Here is a 21,871-nt window from a genome sequence, read left to right as displayed (position 1 = left end):
TTTATGCTTGTTTAGGGTTTATATCTTTCCCTCAGGACTGATGAAGGTATTTGTTATGTAGACTCAACATTTATTTTTCAGCTACTTAATTTTACAGAAATAATCTGGAAAATGTTTTTTTCCCCCTTTCTTTATGGTTGATTATGTAGTAATATCACCAAAGGGTACCATACAGCCAAAACAAGTATGGGAACTCTATAGAGACTTTAAGTGTGTGTTATACAACCCATAAACTTTACTGGAGAAAAAAAAAAAGATAAACTTTCAGGGTTGATAGTCATTAGAATTTAAAAGCTCAGGAGGGATGTTAACTGTGTCTATGGCTCTTAACACATGGACTATTCAGCAGTCACACACATACTGAATCTGTATGCAACATCCTCATGAACTTTATCAAGAAATGTTTCTATGAGTCGGCAGCTGGAGCTCATTTCTCACCCAAAATTTTTTCTTCCATCTTCCATCCTTGTGACTCTACTATTGTTATCTATCATTCCCTTCCTTTGAGTCCACATAATTATTGCCCCCCCACATAAAAATGCTTAGTTTTAAGCTTGGCAGTTCTTAGTTCTTCATTTGCTAGACCACAAGTCAACTAAACTGTAAAGAGGAGAAGACACAGTTGCATGCTTAACCTTCAAAGCCATGAGGTCAGTGGGACTTCCCACAGCACATAATAGAAAGCACGAAAGTCTTTGCAAGATGAGGCTTTTGGTTCATGTTACAGTTATGTCAATGGAGCCATTTTAAGTTGTAATTGTCAGTAAAGTAATTTCTTAGCTGACCTTTCCTTACAAAGAGTTGTTTTGAATCATGTTGTGCTATGTGTGAAACATATATATTTCAAATTCTGTAAACTCAGTAAAACAATACTGCTGTGTCTTACTTGCTTTAAGGAGCACATTATTTTGGCATCTTCTTTGGACCTTCTATTGTCATAGTCCTTATTCTTCCTGTCTTAGGCATACACTTTCATTTTAATGATGATTTAAATTAAAAAAAAAAAAAGAATTATTTAAGGATCGCTTTCAAATATTGTATCTAGATACAACATTGCTTCTTCATTTTATAACTACATCAAACACAGCAGAATTTAACTAGTGATACATTTTCACCATAGAAAGCTTCCTTTTAGCCTTTTATACTGAAAGAAATCTTTTAGAGGACACCAATGAGGAATGCAACAGAGAATCTTGAAGAGAAGAACCCATTGGCATTACAGCGAAAAAGAGGGATATAAAAGTTTTTATTCCTTACTGTCAATTCCTTTAAACCACTCCAAGCTCTGAGTTGTTATTTATTATTGATATTACAATAATGCCCCAAACATGGCAGGTGTTGAATTGTTTACCTGACATGTAGTCAAACTCGTCTCAAGTTTTGAAATGTTCATTTGTAGTCTAAAGAGCTGGGATTAGACCCCAATTCAACAAAAGCTGCTGAAACATATAGATAATTTCTTTAGTAGTTTTTGTCATTGATTTTCATAGCTTTGTTTAAAGAACACTCGCCAGTCATGACACTAAGATCTTGCTTGAAGCAAAGTACCTGCATAAGTCCTATTTTGGATTAGGATAAGTGGGGAATACATGCATAAAAGCGGGTCACAGCAGCATAATGGATGCAGCTTGACTTATCTCCGCTAAATGCCAATTTTTTTTATATGCATATCTTTATTTATAATATATTTATATATACACATTTTGAGTATATTGTGATATCCCATTGATTAATTGTAGAATGATGTGATAAGTTGCATTTATAATGCACCTGGGAATGCTCCCCTACAGCCATGCTATTTAGGCAAATCTCCTGGAGTCACCGCTAATAGTCTTTCCAGGATCAAAGGTTGAAGGTCACCTGGCTAACAAACCATGAAGGTTAGAAACAGGAGCATCAAACCATGAGAAAAGATGGATCCTCAGCTTCGCTTGGGGAGAGCATTAGCCTCAAGCCATGGAAAGTCCCACAACACTAGGCCTTAATAACGTGCAGTTTCTATGCCTGGAAAAGCCATTTCAGACTATAGCTGGAGTTTTTTAAGCTAATTATTTTTCTCTGTTTCTGGACTCAAAAATAATTTAACTCTCTTCCTTCCAGATTTGGAAGAAAAAGAATTGGCAAAAATGTCAGTATATTATAAATAACTTGGGGAAAAAAACGTTTGGGAGATAATTTTGTCATACAACAATGACACATGGAAACTCCATATGGCATTTGTAGAGGCTAAGATTTTTTTTCTGTCTGGACCTCTTTGTCTTGAGAATAACCTGGGCATGCTGCAGCTAGCCCAGCTTCATGAAGCAAAAATATTTAGATCACATCATTATTTACTCTTTCCAAATTAGACTTTTTGATATGTTTAAAATGTCACTAATTCCTTAAACCACAAAAGAGCAAGCTGTTGTGGCTTCTTCACCTAGACGTGACCCCAGAAATCAGTTTGGTGACAAGAGTTGCTCTACATAATAGAGAGTAAAAAACCACTCATTTTGCAGTTCATTTCATAATACAAATTAGCAGAAACTGAGTAAACAGTCTTAGAAGCTGCTAATTAGGTTTCTGCAAATGTGGGGTTTGCATTCAGCGAGACACTGGGAAGAAGGAAAGTATTTCCAGCTTGTACCATTTCAGGATTGCACTGAGAGGTATTGCAAAATGTCATGTTTAATGCTACTAGGGGCTTCTGTACTATCACAGAAATACCAGACACAATTTTCACACTAGTTTATAGTACTGACAGAAACTTCTGTTAAGATGGTGGTGCTCATATTTGGTAGGCATAGTTAGATTTTGTAGCTTAGGAGTCTCATACTAAGAAAGTTGAGTTTGTAAGACTAAATTGTCACTTGAGCATTTAAGAGACTTGCAGAAAAAACATTTTTAATACTTAACACGTTAGCATTTCTCTTTGTGTTGAAGAAAATCCCTGTTGTTGCCTCTAAAACATGAATGGGGTTATGTGAGATAAATTATTATTTTACAGGATACTGAATACCTACACATGCTCAGCAAAGTGTCAGCTTTCAGGAGTAGTGGCGAATTTAGGCTTAATAAAACTATTTCTTTTACAGGGTGCAGCAGTTGACATTTCTGAAGATGTAATTACAATGCAAATACAACGTTCTCTTCAAAGTATAGGATTAGTAAGATAAGAGTTGTACTTACACAATTCTTAAACTTTCAGTGTTTAAGAAGGTTAAGTGGTTAAGAAATGTCTTAGATAAATTTATGCCTCATAACTTGTCAAACCCTCTGAGATTATTACTGAAACATTTTTGATAGTGTAATTTATAATAATAACAAAGACATTAAGACACATTTGATATGGACATGCATATTTTATAATTCAGGAATCTTTTATTCCCATTTTATAAACTGGATAAAGAGAGACTCGAGAATAGATCCCCAGAGGTGTCTGGCATCTTAGTACCTGTCTGGATTTGAGTACTATTGATCTCATTATGGTAACCCAGCAAGAAAGTGACAGATTAAGATACTTGGTTTCAAAAGTTAGCAGCTCAGATGGTATCTAGGCTAGCAGTCTTTCTTTCAAAATGTCTGTCTTACCTTAAGATTTCTTTTTCTTTAAGCTGTCTTGATTCCAGGACCCAAAACATTCTCTAAAATAACTTTACCTTTGTTTTCTTCCCAAGCAATCAGCCACAAACTGTTTCCTTTAAATAAAGTGAACCTTTGTCAGCATGACCTTATTTTCTGCAGCATATACAGAACTTTGCCTCAGCAATCACTTTTCTTGCATATGCATACTTATAAATGGCAATAGGGCTTACATTTTTGCTTTGTTGGGAGAGGGACTGGGAAGAAGAGAGAGAAAAATAGAAGAGAGCGATCAGAGTCTGTATTTTATATTTGATTTCATATTAGCCATGAAAACATAAAACCAGCTTTTTAAAGATTGAATATAACATTTAAATGTATTTTGCAAAAGTAGGCATTAAATATGAGTCTTATTCAGAATATCACAGATTAACAATTAAATCATTTAAACACGGTGGAAGTGAAAAATGTATTTCATGCTTACTAATCCTTTCCTAAGAATTGAAAATGCTCCTTTGTAGGTTAATCAACTAATTATTTATTGGTCTAGTAATGTTCATGAAGGCAGGATATGTCCTCATTTGCGCTTTATAACATTTTTGGCTTGCTTGGTCCCTCAGGCTAGCTAGGCTAAAACTTTGAAACTAGTCAACCTCGTACTATCAGACAGCAGACTAAAAGCTCCAAAACGCAGAGATCATCAAGGTATTGAGACATCATTGGTGTCCTTTTCTCCCTGTACTAGCTCCAGCATTACAAGCTTCTAAACATGGAGCTGGAAGCCTTAGTGGTAGAATTCTGAAGGGAGTAACTTTCTTCAGAGAACTTGACTCTAACCACAATGGCATCTCAGATCTCTAGCTTTAAAATGGAGAGAACTACCTCCTCCAGCTTGCAGGCTTTTGCAGAAAATGTGTTAAGTTCACATTTGCAGAACATTCAGCAGTGGTGTCTGTGAAGAAGTCTGATTCCTAATCAGTGTTCAATGTCTACATACCTCAAACACTTTGGACTTCAATTACTATGGCGCAAAGTCACTTAGCAAAATGAAACTATCATTAGAGTAATGTTTGGAGTATGTATTAACAAGAAGGAGAAATCAAACATTGCATAGTCGCTTATTGACTGAACATCATCTGTTCTCTGCACTGGGAGAGTACTTTGATATGGTCGTGGAGTTAATGACTAAAACGTACCTTGGGCAAGCTGTAGTAAGATCAGTCATGCAGCTTCACTTCTACAGTTTCCTAGGTTTCAAGTTTGTGTCCTTGTGACCATAAGACTGTACAAGTCTTTTTACTTGCAAGGATTTTTTGGGGTGGTTGGGGGCGGTGTCATGTTATAACTGCCTATTATTTGATGCTATTGACTAAAATAACTCTTCACAATGTTTGTTGAAAGAACGTGTATCTGGCTGCACTCATTTCACTGGGATTCAGGCAACAGTTTGTTCTGTTTTCAGTGCTTGTTCATGATCACTTTATTTCTACTCTGTGTAGATGCCTGTAGAGCATAAAGACAGAGGAATCAGACTTTCAAGGGATGGCTTTCATGCCCCTAAAGCAATTCCTGAGAATGTTAGAGGGATGAAAGTGAAACTGTGGTGTTTTCATCCCTTCAGACATGCTTTTCTCCCCTCCCTACCTCCCCCCTCAACGCTATAATTTCATCTCCTCCCCTTCCAGCAGCAGCAGCTGTAACAGCTCAGTCGGGCCCCTCGGAAGCTCTCCCCGGAGGCACCGCCGCACCTCTCTGACCTCCGCCGGGCTCCAGCCCCAGCTGCAGCAGTCAGGGGGCTCTTCTCAAGCCCAGGTTTTCCCTGTGGTTGAGCACTGCATAAGACACCAGCCAGATTTTACTGAGCGTCCTTGCAATGGGAGATCTGGTTCTGTGTTCCTCAGATATCTGTTTTCAGTTTTTCTAGTAATAAAAATACAAAAGAAATCAATTGTTTCTTTAAAGGAACCACAGACTGGACCAAATGTGTGTTCTCTCTCCTCTCCTTTTCTCCAAAGAGCTTAAATAAAATCGTAAGATAAACTTACCTACCACCTTGCAGCTTCCCTTAGCACAGTGACCTTTCAGCAGCTAACGGAAGCCTATGCAAATCCAAGTTTTCACAAAGATGCATCTTCAACTTTGTTTTGTTTTCTGCTAACTAAACCTGAAACACTGAACAACTGGAAACATTGAAAAAAATGCCAGGAGACTTTAGGCTTGATTGGGAAAAAGTTTCATGTTGAGAAAGAGGTTTTTAAATGAAGAAAATACCTAAAAGATCATTGCAAAGATTAAACTTTCTAAACATGCAAATAATAAAACAATAACTTATTGAATTGGTCAAGGAATCAAGGATTGATCATTAGTTGAGCTGTTTATTTGGAAAACGAAAACTAGTTTTACAAGATAGAACAATAGTTGCATTTTGTGAAAGGGAGGTCAAAGAAAAAACTGACACTGCTTCCAGTATTTTTAAAAGATACATTGTGTTGATAGGGTAGCATTAGATATGTTGTGCTATATTTTAGACACATACTAGTTCAGTCTGCTCTACACTTTTCTTCACAGACGGAAGCCAATTGCACAAAGTGCAGAGCATCCTTTCTCCCTGTGGAAGAAAGATCTTTTCCATTTCTCCCATTGATCAACTTTTCTTCAAAACAGACAAACGTTAGGGTGGGAGTCATGTGCTCTGCTCTTTACATTTCAGTGAGAGCAAAAGATCAAACTCTGTAAGATACCTATGAAATCAGATGTGTGTAGAAATGGAATATTTTTCCCCCTTCTCATCTTCAGATACTGGTAGGCTAGAGAAACCGTGGTCTCAGGTACCTATTTCACATTATTCTCTGAATGTTCAAAGGTTCCCAAGCAATCCAATACTCCTGAGTTTAGTGTAAAAGCGGCACTTAACATGTATCAGATCCTCAGCTGATACAATTCTGTTGAAGTCCATTTTAGTTACTAGCAATACACTACTTCCAGGGATCACCTAGTGTGTATTATGTGATATTTCCCATTGTGATTATATGAATATGTCCTATAATTTCAGTACAGCAAATCTATTCTTAACTGCAACTTCAAACATTTATCATTGAAATATTTTTCCCTAAAATTAATACCTTATGGTTACTTTCACCTTGGTTGGATGATGTATATGACAATGAACGTAAAAGAGAATCAATATAGTCATTAGCTGACTCACCCACAGGATACAATAAAGGAGGGGTCAGCTTAAATTCAACTAAATTTTCTTTGATACTATATCATCAGAAAAATCTTCATGTGCCTATAGCAGTTTTCATCAAATGAATTATTTTCTTCTTATGGATGGCCTTTATTTTCCATTGTAAGAATATTTATAATTGCTCAAATTGTGGAATTGGAGTCAGTCATTCAGATTTATGAAATATGTCATTTGCGTTGACGTTACTAATTCAGATTATGAAATATATATTGATAAATTCAGCTGAGTGGGATGGGGAAGGTCTTGGAAGTGGTTTACTTTATTATTTTAATATTTTAATTTAATATTTAAATTTTTAATTTAAATATTATTTACTTATTTCTACAGAATAAAGTTTCTGTTATAGCATAGTCTGCATCTGTTGGGTATCCTCCTCTAGTGTCTTCTGGATTCACTTGCTAATCTTAACCAAAATCTTAAATAAAGATGGAAGGAGTCTCAAAGCTATGTCTGAACCAGTGGATGTGAGATGTAGTTATAATTTGTCTATATATTAGGACAAGATTTCTCTATACAACAACTTCTTTCTTGTGGTTGTCCTGAGGAAGATACATGTGGTGGGAGGCTGCAAGGAAACCAGGGAAGATTTTGTCTAGGACTTTGATTGGGATGACTTGGGGGGCAGGACCCTGAGACACACTCAGCCTGAATCTAGTCAAACATAATTATGTTCAAGTTTCAAGCTGAAGAGAAAAGCTTAAATAGGAGCTTACCTAGGGAGCCGCCTTAGGCATGAGTGAGTGCTAATCAGTGTAAAACTAGTTAACATTCAGTCAGTGCTTATGGGACATTTTATTTCTTTATTTATTTCATTTTTTGTTACCCAGTTTACCTTTCATCACTGAATGTAACTTTCTTTATGTTGTCTGTGTCAGTGCATTCTTTTCTGACACTAAATGCATTTTCAAAAATACAGCCATTTAGAAAAATAAAAACCATAGGGAAAACATCTTAGATTATTTTTAGTTATATTATTTCTAGCAACAAGTGTTTCTGTTCTCATTGTTCAGTCTTTTGTAACTAAGAAAAAGTTCTAAAATGTTTAGCAATTTTAGAAGCCTTTGCTGAAGTGCGGTTGAAACAGTCTTCATCTCGGATGTAAGCTCTTTTTCACTGACTTGCTTAATGTTTCAGTTGTATTCAGTTTTGAGCACTTATATACGCTTACAGCTTATTTATCTCTTACTTTCAAGATCATATCACATCTCCTTGGTCACTCTCCAGCTGTAGGACAGCAACAACACAAGTTTCAGTAGAGATAGATAAACAGTACAACTTGAGTAATGGGAATGACATGGTAAACTCAGTACTTTTTCTTTTGTTTTAAAGTTTAAATTTCCTTACTATCTTTTAAGGTAATTTTTTTCTATTTAAAATATTAAATTGGTGTAATAAAACAATACAATTCTGCTTTGTATTGTTTTATTTTTTAACTAGTGTTCGATGTCAGATCAGTCTCTAGCTGGATATGTTATTTGATCCAATGTGTTAGTCTCCTTTTCTCCTATCTAGCACCTTCTGAAATTACAGTGTTTTTCCAGGAATTTTCTGTAGTCTGGCCTCCTAAAATGAGAGATGATTAATTGCCTTTAATATGCTAAATATGCTTTTCTCTAGATTCTTGTATTTTTTTTGTTTTGTTCTCTTGTCTCCTTTTTCATGATCTTTCATACCTATATTCCCACCAAAATCAATAAAATAAATTTGAAGTCTGTTAAAATATTAAATGTTTTTTCATTTTGGTCTATTGTGTGGTAGAAGTTTAGTATACTAGTTGAAATAATCTTGGCCATACCTAGAAACATTTAATATCATAGTATGATGAAGTTCCAAACTCGCAAACCTTTAGACACAGCATACAGTCTTTTAAATTCAGTAGTAGTAATGATGTATCACTGACTTGTGAGCCACTGGTTGTTTGCAATTGATAGGTTATGTGTACAGATCTGGTTCAGCAGCATTGTCTTTATCAGTGGCTTGATCTTCTGACATACTCTGTTATGGGGTATGCTTATATTCTGCTCTGTGCATTTAGTTTTAAAGGTTAATTGCGGTGAGCTAAAGTTTTCAGCTTGAGGCCTAACCTGATTCTAAGCTTCCCCATTGACTAGGTAGTAAAAATGTTGCTGAAGGACATTTGATTAGTCTGTTGACACATCTGCTGCGCTCCGATAGCCTGTTGCCCACCTGCGGCACCCAGCAAGGGCTGGGGGCTGCTGGCCCCACTGCCACTGAGCTGAGGTCTCAGCCATGAGCAGTCAGAGAGGAACCCTGAGGGCACGAGGGGGATGCTGGCGGCCACCTCAGGGCTCAGGCCATGTGCTGTTATCAGCAGCCCATGGAAGCATGCAGTGCTCAGATTGAAGCCAGGGTATCATCTTCCCTGTTGGAGTTTCTGTGCTGGATAGCAGTCGTCCTAGCCCGTAGGAATAAAGCATCTACTTCTGACTTTTATCCAGTTTGACATGTTAAAATTTGCTGAGGAACTCTGCTAGAGGCGCTTGAGGGCCCCAACAATATGGAACCAATCACGCTAGAAACATATGATATGTATAATGTTGCTTCAGAAGTATTTTTTATTTCCTGCCCAAAGCAGCTGCACCAACACTTTTAATGAAGTCAGGACAAACAAACAATCGGGCTTTGCTAAAGAAATTTTTCTTTTTTTGAGCTGTCACTCTTACAGTGTTGTGCTGTAGTTCAGAGATATTAAAACTGTGACTTAGTCACTGGGAAACTTTCTATGAGTGAATCTGACACAAAGCATTCTCAGTTATCTGTGCTTCCATTTTCAATTCGTTGCTGTGATGATAAATGAGTCCCTTACTACAAGAAGCCTAATTTCCTGATCTCTATCACTATGGGTTTTCTGGTTTTGCTTTTTAGGGGTGGCATAACTGTTTCCTTCCATTTGCTATTTAGATGTTGTTCTGTATCTACCAACGACACAAACTGAAGTTTCTGATAAGATTATGCCTTATTGGGCAGTTTATCTCAAAGTTCTGGTTGGTTTTTGAACATAGATATGTGATTTGGTCCATCTTTGCCATCTTGATAGTCTTATCCATCAAAATTTTGATGTGGCTGCTTTTGTTATTTACACTGGCATTGTTCTCATCATATTTGTGTAGTTTAAAACATATAATTTTTCAGTGTTCGTACTTTATTTCTTTGGGCTCTGTGCTTCCAGTTAGAGGTCTAATTATTTCAGGGGTTCTAATGGATCTATTGAAGGTCCTATTTTGTTTCAGAATTACTTCCTCTACCTAAGAATTCCCATGCTCAGTGTATACAATATTACAAATTGACAATAACTAGAGAAATCTGTAGATCCTTGTAAACCCAAGTACCCCTTGCTGTGTTGTATGATTTCTTGTGTAGTATTAATTTTGCAGAGCTGAATTCTGACAAGATAGAAGAGTTACTGATTGCTCTCCTCCTTGGCTATTTCATTTCATCGTCGTTCTATTTTGTCTGGAGTTTGAGTTCATAAACTTGGGAGTAATTTTTGACCCTGTGCTTTCTTTTGAGGCTGTGACATTAATCACACTGAGAAATGAGATTTCCAGCTGGAAGATGCTAAAGAACCACTAGGAACTATTAAATTAACTTACCACTATTTTATTAATCTTTCCCAGTTTAGACTGAGAATTAAGTTGATTGGGATGTATGTGTATGTTTCATTATGAGCTAGATAGTAATTGCTAATTCTTTATTTGTGGGTCTTTCTCCCATTTCCCTGAAGTATTCACAGCTGTGCTAACAGAACCCTGCACACAGTCAATGGGAGCATTTTGCTGCTTTAACAAGAAAGGACTTCAGCCTAATATCAAATTTTCCAGGCAAATGCTTACATGCTCCATCATTTGTTTTCTTAAGGATATGATTTTGAGCAGTGAGCAGTCACCTCAGGTAAACAAAGAAAGGAGGAACACCTGTTGTATGGCTTCTCCCCAAGGGACAAACTTAAAAACCTCCTTTGTAGAATGCATTTCATTACGCTGCACAAAAGCTGTAGCTCTTAGGAAGAGCTTTACAGAAAGAACCCCTGTGATCTAATAACAAAAGAAAAAAACTTTCCTGAAGTACTTACCTCTACTTAGTATGAATAAAAGAAAACATTCTTTGGATTTAAAAAAAAAAAAAGTTATGTTGCAAGTGAGTATCATTTGAGATCTGCGGATAATTCACTGTCTTGGGAGGTAAATAGGAAAGGGAATTCTGGACAGACTCAATTTACTACTACTTTATATGGATATGTATTTGTGATTTGATGATGCTTGTAGCTTGCTGTAAAGTTATTCTTGTAGAGCTGTACTGATTGACATGGTATGTCTTTCAACTCTATGCCTTTTTACAAGTCAGTGTGAATATTTGTTCACCTTGCAGTTCACCTTCAAAATCACCTCTGTACATTACTTACTAAATTACTTTCCTGTTAGGCCACAAAGATTTTAATTGTAAATGACAATAGGGTTAAACCCTCATTTTTTTTAATCCTTGAATCACCCCATAGCATATAGCATCATCTGCTTTTTGCTTTGTGCAAAAGACAGGTTAAATAGAATGTGAGTGGCTTTATGAAAGGAAGAGGACCTTCGTAGCCTGTCCTGTCTGCTGGCTTCTCTCTCATAACCAAAGGGCTGGGATTGTGGAAGGCAAAAAGGAAGGCAAAACACAGAAGAGCAACAACCGGACACGTTTCCTCTGAGAAATGTATATGCTAAGGGTATCAGTAATCACAATGTGGCTGAAGTCGCTGTTGGGAGGTAGAGAACATGTGTTGGCAACAGCAAAATGGTTCAAAATGCTGTTCTAAAAGGAGCCAGGGGAAAGCCAAACCAGGACAGCTAGAAATATGTAGCTAGGAGTGTCTCCTGAAAAAAAAAAAAAAGACCTGGGATTCTTGTGATATCAGAGAGACTTTCTTGCTTATATAGCACTTTTAATAGGCTTACTTAGTATGCCAGTGTATTCCCTTGCTGGACAAAGTATTGGTCCAAACATGTCCATTCTTTCTATAAACAAGCATTGACATACATTGATTTAATATTAGTCTTCATGCTGAGCTCTGCAGGTAGACTAGTAAAATGTAAATGGCACAGCTGTGTTGCTGATGTATCTTTGACAACTCAGAAGATGACTTTGCATATACAGAAAAGCAAGGGAATGGGAAAGGGCTTTCTCAGCTCTTGAATTGTGTACTTCCCCTTCAATGTTCATTTTTATGGTAGTTTTAATTTCAAATCATGTGACTGCAAGGCTGTTGGGGTTGGTGTGTTGAATTAGTTCCTGCATTTTCATTGTTTGTCTGTAATAGTCATTAATGAGGGAAATTCATCACCTTTCCCAAGTTCACCACTCAGCTGAATAAAATAAGGGGTAATTAAGCATGATGGGTTTCTTGCTGTGTTTCAGTTCTACAGTAAAGAGAAAATGAACCCAGTTCTTCACTACTATTTTGGGGGCAGCTACTTGTAAAGCAGCTGCATAATTGAAAACAACCTTACAGGACTAAAGTCATAGAAGCAGCAGCTCCAGGGGTTAATGCCTGGAGGACTGGGTCTAGTTTCATAAAGTTGATTACAATGGTTAGGGGATTATTGCAAGAAGTCTAGTGGAGTTGGAGGATTGTTTGGGAAGCTTGCATAACCAGTTCTTCAACTGTACATGGTACTAGTTGCTGTTATTTAAATGTCTTGATAGTAGTTTCCACAGTAATCAGAACTCTTGAGAAACACGTAAGTTTACTTGGAAGAAAACAAAATAAGAGAGCCTATAAGGGAGAGGAAATTTCCTAAAGTAAGGTCAAATTCAGAGCTTGCAGTAAAAAGAAAATACAAAATATTGATATGAAGAAACTTATGTCAAATAGATCTTATGCATATGCTATATTGAACATAGTCAGGATGACTGGTGAGCACTTCAGAATAAGTCATTTATTTCTGTATTTTTTGGAGAAAGTTTCCTTGTTGCCTTGGAGAAGAAAATTCTGTTATAAATCTGGTTGTCACTCCTTAGAAAATGGCTTCTTGTCCTAATTAATCATAGTGACTTATACGGGCTAGTGATGGGTCTCTTATCTACCTCGGCAACTAAAGCAGCTGGGGCCACCACCTGTTAACTCACTTCCAGCACCATTTAATTAGCCTGAATGGCTGTTAGCTTCGGGTTTATCTGGCAGGGAAAGAAATGGGAGTGGATACAGAACAGGAGAGAGCTACAAGGGATGGCCCAAGAAGTGCAAGGAAGAGCTAGCAGGTCCAGGTGTGGGGGTGGAGAGAGGACAATAGACTGGTTTGGAAGCATCGAAGTCTTACAGTGCATGTTTAAGTCCTCTCTGCTATATACCAAGTTTTGAGAATTTAAGTGTTCAGTCAGAAATGTCACTATGTAATTATATTCATATGGTTTCTTGTATGACTGATTCCACATAAGACTTCAGCTTTAGAATTCAAAAGCAAGTGATGCAGATCTAAAAAAACCCAAACCAACAAACCCAACAATCATAGTTACGCTACTCTGTAAATTATATTTGCTGGATCTGTGTTGAAGTTGCTAACACCTATGTTTACTACCTACTTCCAAAATAAATAAATAAGATACAAAGAGGTTGTTTACTGCTTTTGCATAACTAGAAGTCCTCATTTACTTTTTACTGAGTTAAAGGCTGTTATTGAAGGAATCATGAAAATGAAGGGAAGGAAATGTGTTTAAATAGCATCCACTACTGAGGTTTTGTCAGGATTTCAGTCATATGCACTGTTCTTTGAAGACAACCAAAAAAAGATACTCAAACCATTAAATAAAAGCTGTATTCTTCCTTGTTTTAGAACAATCTGTTTCTAAGGGTTTTTTTACACCACAAAGTATTCTCTTCTCATCAGAAAATTCTCTCGTGCATAATGAATAACATTTCTCTACCTGTGCCTAAGTGTACACTTTATTTTTAGAACCACATATTGAGTTGCTAGAACATACTTGTACAGGCTATTAATAATAAGCATCCTTATGGATTTATTTGTAATTTACTTGAGCCAGATCCTCAGGTTAAAGCCATTATGTGAGAACAACTTCTTGCCTTTTCCCCCTAGCTTAAACCTTTCTTAACTTTTAAGATAGGGCAGGTGAGCAGTGTAAACTTTTAATGAAGAACTTCTTAATTACTCGTGGAGACTCTTAGCTGATGAAAATGGTCATAACTCCCTAACGTTACCCACTTTAAACAAGTTAGCTGGCTGAATGTGAATGTTTCTAGAAAGTTGCACTATTAAGTCTTATGAAAAATAATAGAATATTTCCCTTCAGCCAGTCTGGAAACATCCAGATTAATCAGCCACATGCTACATAGGCTTCTGATATAGACCTGTAAGTGTTTACCAAACCATGATAGTCTAAGGGTGGCCTAATTATTCCCAATTCTGCACATAGCTTGAAGTTTTTCCTTTTTGTTCCAGATCTGAAGAATAGGTCTACATTCTTGAAAGTTTTTCTGTATTTTTTTAAATAAATATATAATTGTAGATAGTACTTCCCTCTAGAAAAGTTAGTTCTCACAGATATATTAACTTTAACAGTAGTTCTCCCTGAGGTACTATCCTTACTTACCTATACTCTGATAGCATAAAATGTTTTGTCATTATGAATAAACAAATGAAGAAATAGAACTACATCAAATATCCCTTAAGACATATTATAGTGTATTTCCACTGTAACTCCAATGAAAACCTAGAATAAATCAAAATACTGAAAAAACCAGGCTACTAATTTAGTTGCTCATCTTAGGCTGTGGTTTGATGCAGTCACAGTTGTTGGGTTTTTTTCTGATGTCTCTTCCTGAATTCCTCAAGATCACTGGAAAGGAATCAATGGGAATTGATCCAATTTATAGAACACAATTCTACTATTGATAGTAGTTTATATTCATTTGCTTCACCCTAATCTTTTATTAATGTTAATTTGCAAAATGCTGTTCATGCTGTTTCCTCCCAATTTTGTACCCCCAAGCTGCTGATGATAATGAAGTTTAGAGAAACGTAACAAGAAATAATGAAGTTATATATTTTGGAATTAAATATGGCAACAGTTACTGTTTTTGTAGTTGGACATTTTTCAGCAGATGGCTTTAATTTCAGATAAACAATGACCAGTGTAGAAACTCAGATACATGAGATTCCTACACTAGTAAGAAGTTGTGTCTGTTTAGGTCTTTTCAGTTTTTCTTTATGTCCTCCAGGAGGATGGGCCAGGGCATCAATACTGAATCATTTGGGGACTTTTAAGGATGCACCGTCAATAAAATGTGTCATACAGACATATCTCCATGGTACAAAAGAAGCAATAACTGATGGCATCACTTTCTGTTACTGGTGGTGGTGGTGGGGAAATCCCTGGTGACATTTCTATGAATAGCAGAGCCATGGTCAAAAGTATGTTTAATATAATTTTTTAGGTTAGGATTGCACAAAGCACTTCAATGTAAGTAGCTGCAAAAATAAATGTGTCTTTCTGGTTTGAGGTGTTGTAGGACCTGAGAAAATGAATAATAATAGTGAATATTTAGTATTTGGATTTTCTGATCATTTTGAAGAGTTAAAGACATGTAAATTAAAGCATGAATGGTGTTTAGTAGCTCCTGCTCCACTCCAACAAAAAGAAGTAATTTACAGATTTCGGTGGAAATTTCATTGGAAAGTTTCCCCACATTCACATAAATCTTTGGTGCCATCCAACTGCCTTTGGACCACTTAAACTTGTTCTGAACTTGTATGATTAAGCCAAATCCTCCTGCTGCTTGGAAGGTGTCGTCTGTACTTGGGCTGCACTGACTAAACCTGAAACAGTTCCACTGAAAAGCTAGACCACTCAGTGCTGGTAAATGTAGCACTCTCCTATTAAGTCAAAATAGATGTTGTTGGGGTTTTTTAATGCCTTAAGGTACTTGCCCAACTGAATGAATGGTGGCTCTGGAAATGGACGTGGAAAGAGGGAACAAGATATTTTTCATGATTATGAGGGGGTTCCCCCTGTCAAATAAGGCCTCTCTCAAATGCTCCTGTGAAAGAAAAGTGTAGTAGCAATTGATAAGGGGTCGCTTGCTCCTCTTTTTTCTCTTTGGTAGTCAAGGCTTCACTTTTCATTTTCCTCCTCCAAAATAAATCTGTTTGGGACTATAATTAAAAAAGGGGGTGGGGTGGTGGTGAACTCCTTTTACCTTCTTCCTGAAGTTTTGCATACTTACAGGTAACAGTAATTTTCTGTCAAATTAAATGTTTGGGTTTTTTTTTTTTTTCCCCTTTGTTTGTTTTACTTAATGAATCAACCAATTACTGCTTAGGCATTTTTTAAAGTGAAGGTTTATTTCACTGAAAATAGGCTTTTCTGAGCAGCTAGGATATCAGCGACCTTGGTTTAAATTCCTCCTGTCTGATGCAAAAATTCAACCAAGATGTTCAACCTTACTGAAGAGTTGTTTTGAAGGACATCTCTCTTTGTCATTTCTATGAAACCTGTTATAGAATGATTATGGCATTTCTCTGAGGGATGAGGCACTGACTTCAGCCTCCGCTTTGATTCAGACTGAGCTGTAAATTTTTCATACCTCAGGTGAATTGTTCCAGGTTATACAATTCATTCCCTTCACTTTTTTTGTCATGGTGACTAGTTCCAAAAGTGTAATGATGTAAAAACGTTCATTATGTTTAGCAAAGCTAAGTGGAAAACTGCCTGATCCTACAACATGGTAGTCATAAGAAATACATTACATCTTAACATTCAGGCCCTCTACCACCCATTCAACAGAGTGCCTTCACAGCAGTCTTATGGTGAAATGTGCCATTTAAGTCAATAGTACTAATTTCTGTTAAGTTTTAACAGGGACTCCCAGGCAAAGGCAAAGCTGGATCTTGTGACAGAGCCGAAATTCAATTCAGCCCAGTGCAGGGGGCCACAGCCCGAAATGTAGGACTTGGGCACAGACTTATCATTCAGTGATTCAGTGAAATGGGTAGAATTCACCCACAGCAAGAACTGAACTTCAGCAATTATCGTAAGTGAAAGTCATTTCCAGCCAGAGACCATAATTTAATATTAGTTGAATATAATGTTTGGTATCAGGTGGAAAAGTAGCATTTCTCAAAGAATGAGAGAGTGAATAAAGTCTGTGTGGTTTGGAATTATAAATAACAAGTGCATTGTGACCAACAGATATCATGTAAATATCGATAGTGTTAAAAAGAGACTGATCCCCTCATTTCCGTCAGTGGAGGGATTGAAGCCAAGGTTTTAATACCTAAATGGCTGCAAGTAGTTGTAGCCTAGTTTTTAAAGCTGCTGCTCATGTGTCCTGTTGGCTGTATTGAATGCACAGCATTTCTGAAACAGAGACTGCTCCTATTTAAACTCCTAAGTGAGCCTAGCTAAAGGGCATTAGCATCGGTTGTTTTGTGAGGTGTTATGAGGAAGGTGGCCCATTGCTGGGAATGCCATGTCTGAGGGAATATCTTGGGTAAAAAAGATCCTTTCATTTTGCAATTACGTTTTGCTCATGACGCCAGACGTTACACTGACACATAGAATGCTCCAGTAGCTTTCAGTGCATCTTCTTCCTCCTTCATCATTTTGAGTAGTGTGTGGTTAAATCTCCTAGAAGGCAATCTTTCAAAATGATGATCAGCAGGTTTGTTGCTTGAAGTCTCTGTCTGAGCTTTCTGTAGTCAATTATAAACATTTGCCCTAAAAAAAGTAGGCACAGCCTCTGCCACTTAATTTAATAAAAAGTCCTGTCCTTCTGTCCTTTACCGCTGTAATTTAAAACTCTGACCCAATCAACCCTTGAATGCAAATAAGTGAGCAATCTGGAGAAGCAGAATGTTGATCCAGTCACTCTGCAGCCATTTTCAGAGCAGATTTTAAAGATGTACGTGACATTGGCCATTAGTGAGCCAGCAAAGATGAATGGACCAATAAATGAACATATTTCACTTTTTTCATCTGCCAAGATGAAACACAGTCTTGGTGTTTGGTTGTTTTTTGTTGTTTGGTCTTTTATTTTTGTAATTTGCTCAACAGCATTTTAAAAGTCATGCTATCAATTCTTTAATTGACTTTTTAAAAGAAATATTCTTTCCAGTAAGTCCCCCTAAGTGGACTGGTCTTGAGAATTTGGGTTTTCATTTTGTTTTTCTTTTGTAATTCATTAAAAAGATTTTGATTTGTAAGGATGCTGTCTCTATAAGATTGTTTAAAAAACAAATGGAGAATATGAATCTTTGGCATCACATGTTAAAAATTAGACTGAGCTAGTAAAACTAAGCATCCAGAAAAATATCCACTTATGTTTTTTTCTAGTTTAATTTCAAACATAGTTGCTTTAGGTGTTTTGTGAAACTTCATAACCATTTTTAGCAGCATGTGCGTTTTACTGAAAAGGAACAGTTACTTTCAGTCATTATAGAGGTCCAGAATACGTCTGTGTTTGAGAGAGCAAAACATATTTTTCCTATTCAGGGTCTTTACAATAATTAATAAATTACCTGACACCTGTCAACAGGAAAAAGAAATAAGCAGCCTATTGTTGTGGTAGTGATATTCTTGCAAAGAGATTTGGTTCTTGTACTTTTTTTTTTTTTTTTTTAAACAAAATGTGAATGTTTCTTTTTACTTGTTCTTTGTTGGACAGTGCACATGTACTTTAAGTAAATTAAAAATAGAATTTAAGTTTAATAAACAGTTTTACATTAAGGTGTATAGATGAGAGTAAAAAGATCTAGTGATATTGACAACAAATTCCTTCGGGTTGTGCTGTTTTGTTTTCAGAGCCACTGGCATTTTTATTTTATTTTTTGCTTTGAATTATTTAGTTCATTATTATGAGTTATCTTCACGGTGCTTTGTGGTGTTTTGATGAGCAATTTATCTTGGGGTCTTAAAACACGTGTTCATTTATGTGTTTAGCTGACCAGCTGCCTTCCTTTTTTTTTTTTTTTAATGTGACATTAAAATTGAGTGTTTCCTTGGAAGCATCTTTCAACTCAGAAAACGCATCTTACTCCTTATGCCACTAAACTGTTACCTTTTCACAGAGGGGCTCTACCCCTTTCCCCTGCCCCATCTTCCAGAAGAGGTAGAGCAGCTCCCCCCTCCCCGCGCTTGCCAAGACACAGTGGTCCCCCGCCTCCTCCCCACAAAGAGGTGAAGTCCCTTGAGTCTGTAATTGCCAGGAGATGAAGCGATGATGGGGAGTGATCACAGTCAATAGCTTTGATTAACAATAAGGTGGAAAATTAGCAATGCTAGCATTCAGCTCCCCTGCCTTCCCGTCCCCATATGCTCACCACAGCCTGCGCTGGCTGGTTGGCAGGGTGGCCACTGTGCCTGGCGGGCTGCAGAGCGAGACTTTGAGCGGGCAGAGAGGGGCAGCGGGCAGCATTTTGGGGACCCCGGGCAATGCTCCTGCACACCTTTCGCTGGGCACCACCACGCAGGCAGGGGAAGGACAAAGCATGCTGTGCGCTGGCACTGTGGCTCTTGCTGTCATGTGTGGATTTATTTGTGTCTGGACGTGTTGTGATCGAAATGGCAACTGCTGTTACTCCTGTGACCCCATCAGCAGCTCTGGTGTTGTTTCTGACAGACTCCGCCGACCTAGAGAGGGGGAACGACAGCGGGACACCACTCCCCACCTCTGATAATGGCGACAATTCGCTGGGCTACACAGGTAGAGTGCATCTTTCCAAAATATTCCTGACTGCCTACTTCTGACACTTTCCGCCTACATCTGCCATTACCACCTGTACACGGTTTCTTAATCATCTTTGCTAGCTGGCTATCTTTCACCATCACCCTAGAAGTTCAACATTGTTAGTACTGTTGGGAAATACTATTGTGCCTTTTAACTAACCAACATGACTGTCTTTTTGTGTGTGTTAGTACATTTCAATTATTTAAATGTTTAAAGTTATTTTCTATTGTTGAAACAATGCACCCATTATTTTCCTTCGAACTGTGTATATTAGTGCATGAGGCAATATATCATCTCAGAGAAATTTTTCCAAAGACCAAAGGCAGGGATTTTTCCATATGTTTATATTGGGTTTGTTTTTTGTTTTTTGGTTTTTTTTGCTTTGTTTCTGTTATAAACAAAAGTAAAATACATTGCAGCAAGGAAAAAAATCCAAGTGAAACTAAAATGTGATTGGAGAAGAATCTGTTTTGTTGACTTCTGCTTTGCATAAACTGGAGAAATGTGTCTCTAGGCCAAATAAAAAAAGCCACTGATAAGCAGCACCATACGGTGTGTTGCAGCAGTGATCTCTGAGGGGCCTAATTCTGTAACTCCTCTGCACACTGAACTGATGTTCAGCTCCAGGCATCATGCTACTGACCACAGCCCAGGCTCAGCTACAGAGTCCCTGTTTGTGGGGTTTTCATGAACTACTAGTGGTCCAGTACAGTGGCAGACTCTAGATCTAAATAACTTTTAGGTTGTGAAGGTAAATATTCGTTCTTCTGGTGGCAGCAACTTTTGGAAAGGGAAGGAGGGAGAATGAGTTGGGCATTTAACTGGAAGATGATCTTTAAATACTTTATTGGTGGGTTACTAGTGCTACTACTGCTCACACTGTGTAAAATTGCATATAGTCAAGTTATTAACAAAAGTGTGCGAATCAGATATTCATAACTGAGTCTTACAGGATACAAGAAGAGAATAGGTAGGTATAAGAGAAAGGGAGTAATTTCTTGTCCATTCGTAAAACTTCAGGTCTGTTATACACCACTTACAATGATTACAGCTTTCATCACCTACCCCTCACAATCATCTCTGCATGCGGTTTAAAACCTTGATACATAATTTTATTCCAGTTTAAAAGACTTTTTTTCTAAAACGGTAAAAAAGCAAAGCAATACAAATTTCCTTTCAGTCAAGAAGACAGATGCCTTCTTAGAAAAACATAGCATGAACGCTGCTGCCTGTGGATTATTTAGACTTTTTGACCTTCTGAATATTCCTATTAATTTTTTTCTGAATTTCCCCCCACATTCTCCGAGTTTGGCACATCTACGCTCCCTGATGCATATGGGGTCATCATATTGACAAAATGGAAATTAATATAGCTTAAAGAATGCTTTTTTAAACTTACTGTAAGTTAGATTTTTGCTTTTAGAAAATGGGGCTGGGAATGGTGATCCCTGGGTCTTGTGTTTAAAGAGCCACTGATTTACCTGGGACCACGGGTCAGACTCTACTATTAATAAGGTTGCTTAGTTTTACCTAAAGAGGAGCACTCGGTTCCCCTCCAGCCCCCTCGCCCTTCCTGGCCTGGGGCTGGTGCCTGACAGGCAGATTCCTGTGCCCAACAGCCTCACATCTGCCCATGGAGGTGGGAGCGGGGGCCCTGCATGTGCCCTCCACAAGCCCCCTTAGTCGCAAGAGTAGCAGGGTAAGCATTCAGGGGGAGATGCCATCACCTTTTCCCACTGGCATGTTTCAGAGAGGGGCTGAGGGCTTGGCATGGGACCCCCTGTGGCAAGTGGGCCAGGTGGGTGATGGCTGCAGAGGGTGCAAGGGCTGCGGGCGATGCTGCTCCGCAGCCCAGACTGTGTCCCCGCCTTGCAGGGCAGTATTTAAGGCCTATAAGGCAGTGTTTAAGACAGCAGCTCCCCGCTGAGCGTGGGGACGTGGGACGACTTACTTCCCGAGCAGAGCACAGACCCTTCTGTGTCTGTCCACCCACGAGGATCTTTCACCCGTATCAAGGTGTGCACGTGCATCTTTGCGCCTTGTCCAAGGACAGGCCCCTGTGGGGAATTGCAGCTGTTTAACCTGCCTCTCAGAGACTAATGGGATCATTTTGGAGGACTGACAAAATCAAGCACTGGTCTAGTATTTCCCCAGAGGCTCCGGATCTTAACTCTAGGCCATATTTTAACACGCGTTTTCCAAGCAAGCACAAAAGTCAGGATCAAGTTAGAAGCAAACACAAGCTGAACAAAAATGTAAAACCAAGAGGATGGCTGGTTTTGTTTAATTGGCGGTTTTGGGTCTCTGTTTGAATGAGCACT

At 37.9% G+C, this 21,871-nt stretch overlaps 1 protein-coding gene across 1 annotated transcript in view; it reads left to right on the top strand.

The window, feature by feature from the left end:
• Positions 1–21,871, top strand: part of ROBO1 (roundabout, axon guidance receptor, homolog 1 (Drosophila)) — a 658,904-nt gene that overhangs the window by 250,354 nt on the left and 386,679 nt on the right. The window contains exon 2 of the mRNA XM_010567233.1: positions 19,443–19,526. Within this exon, the coding sequence (XP_010565535.1) occupies positions 19,443–19,526 (84 nt within the window). The remainder of the gene's footprint in view (positions 1–19,442; positions 19,527–21,871) is intronic.

The sequence above is a fragment of the Haliaeetus leucocephalus genome, unplaced genomic scaffold (assembly GCF_000737465.1).
Source record: "Haliaeetus leucocephalus isolate CR32 unplaced genomic scaffold, Haliaeetus_leucocephalus-4.0 Scaffold228, whole genome shotgun sequence".
Taxonomy (NCBI): domain Eukaryota; kingdom Metazoa; phylum Chordata; class Aves; order Accipitriformes; family Accipitridae; genus Haliaeetus; species Haliaeetus leucocephalus.
The sequence above is the reverse complement of the archived record's forward strand: the minus strand, read 5'-3'. Positions and strand labels throughout refer to the sequence as shown.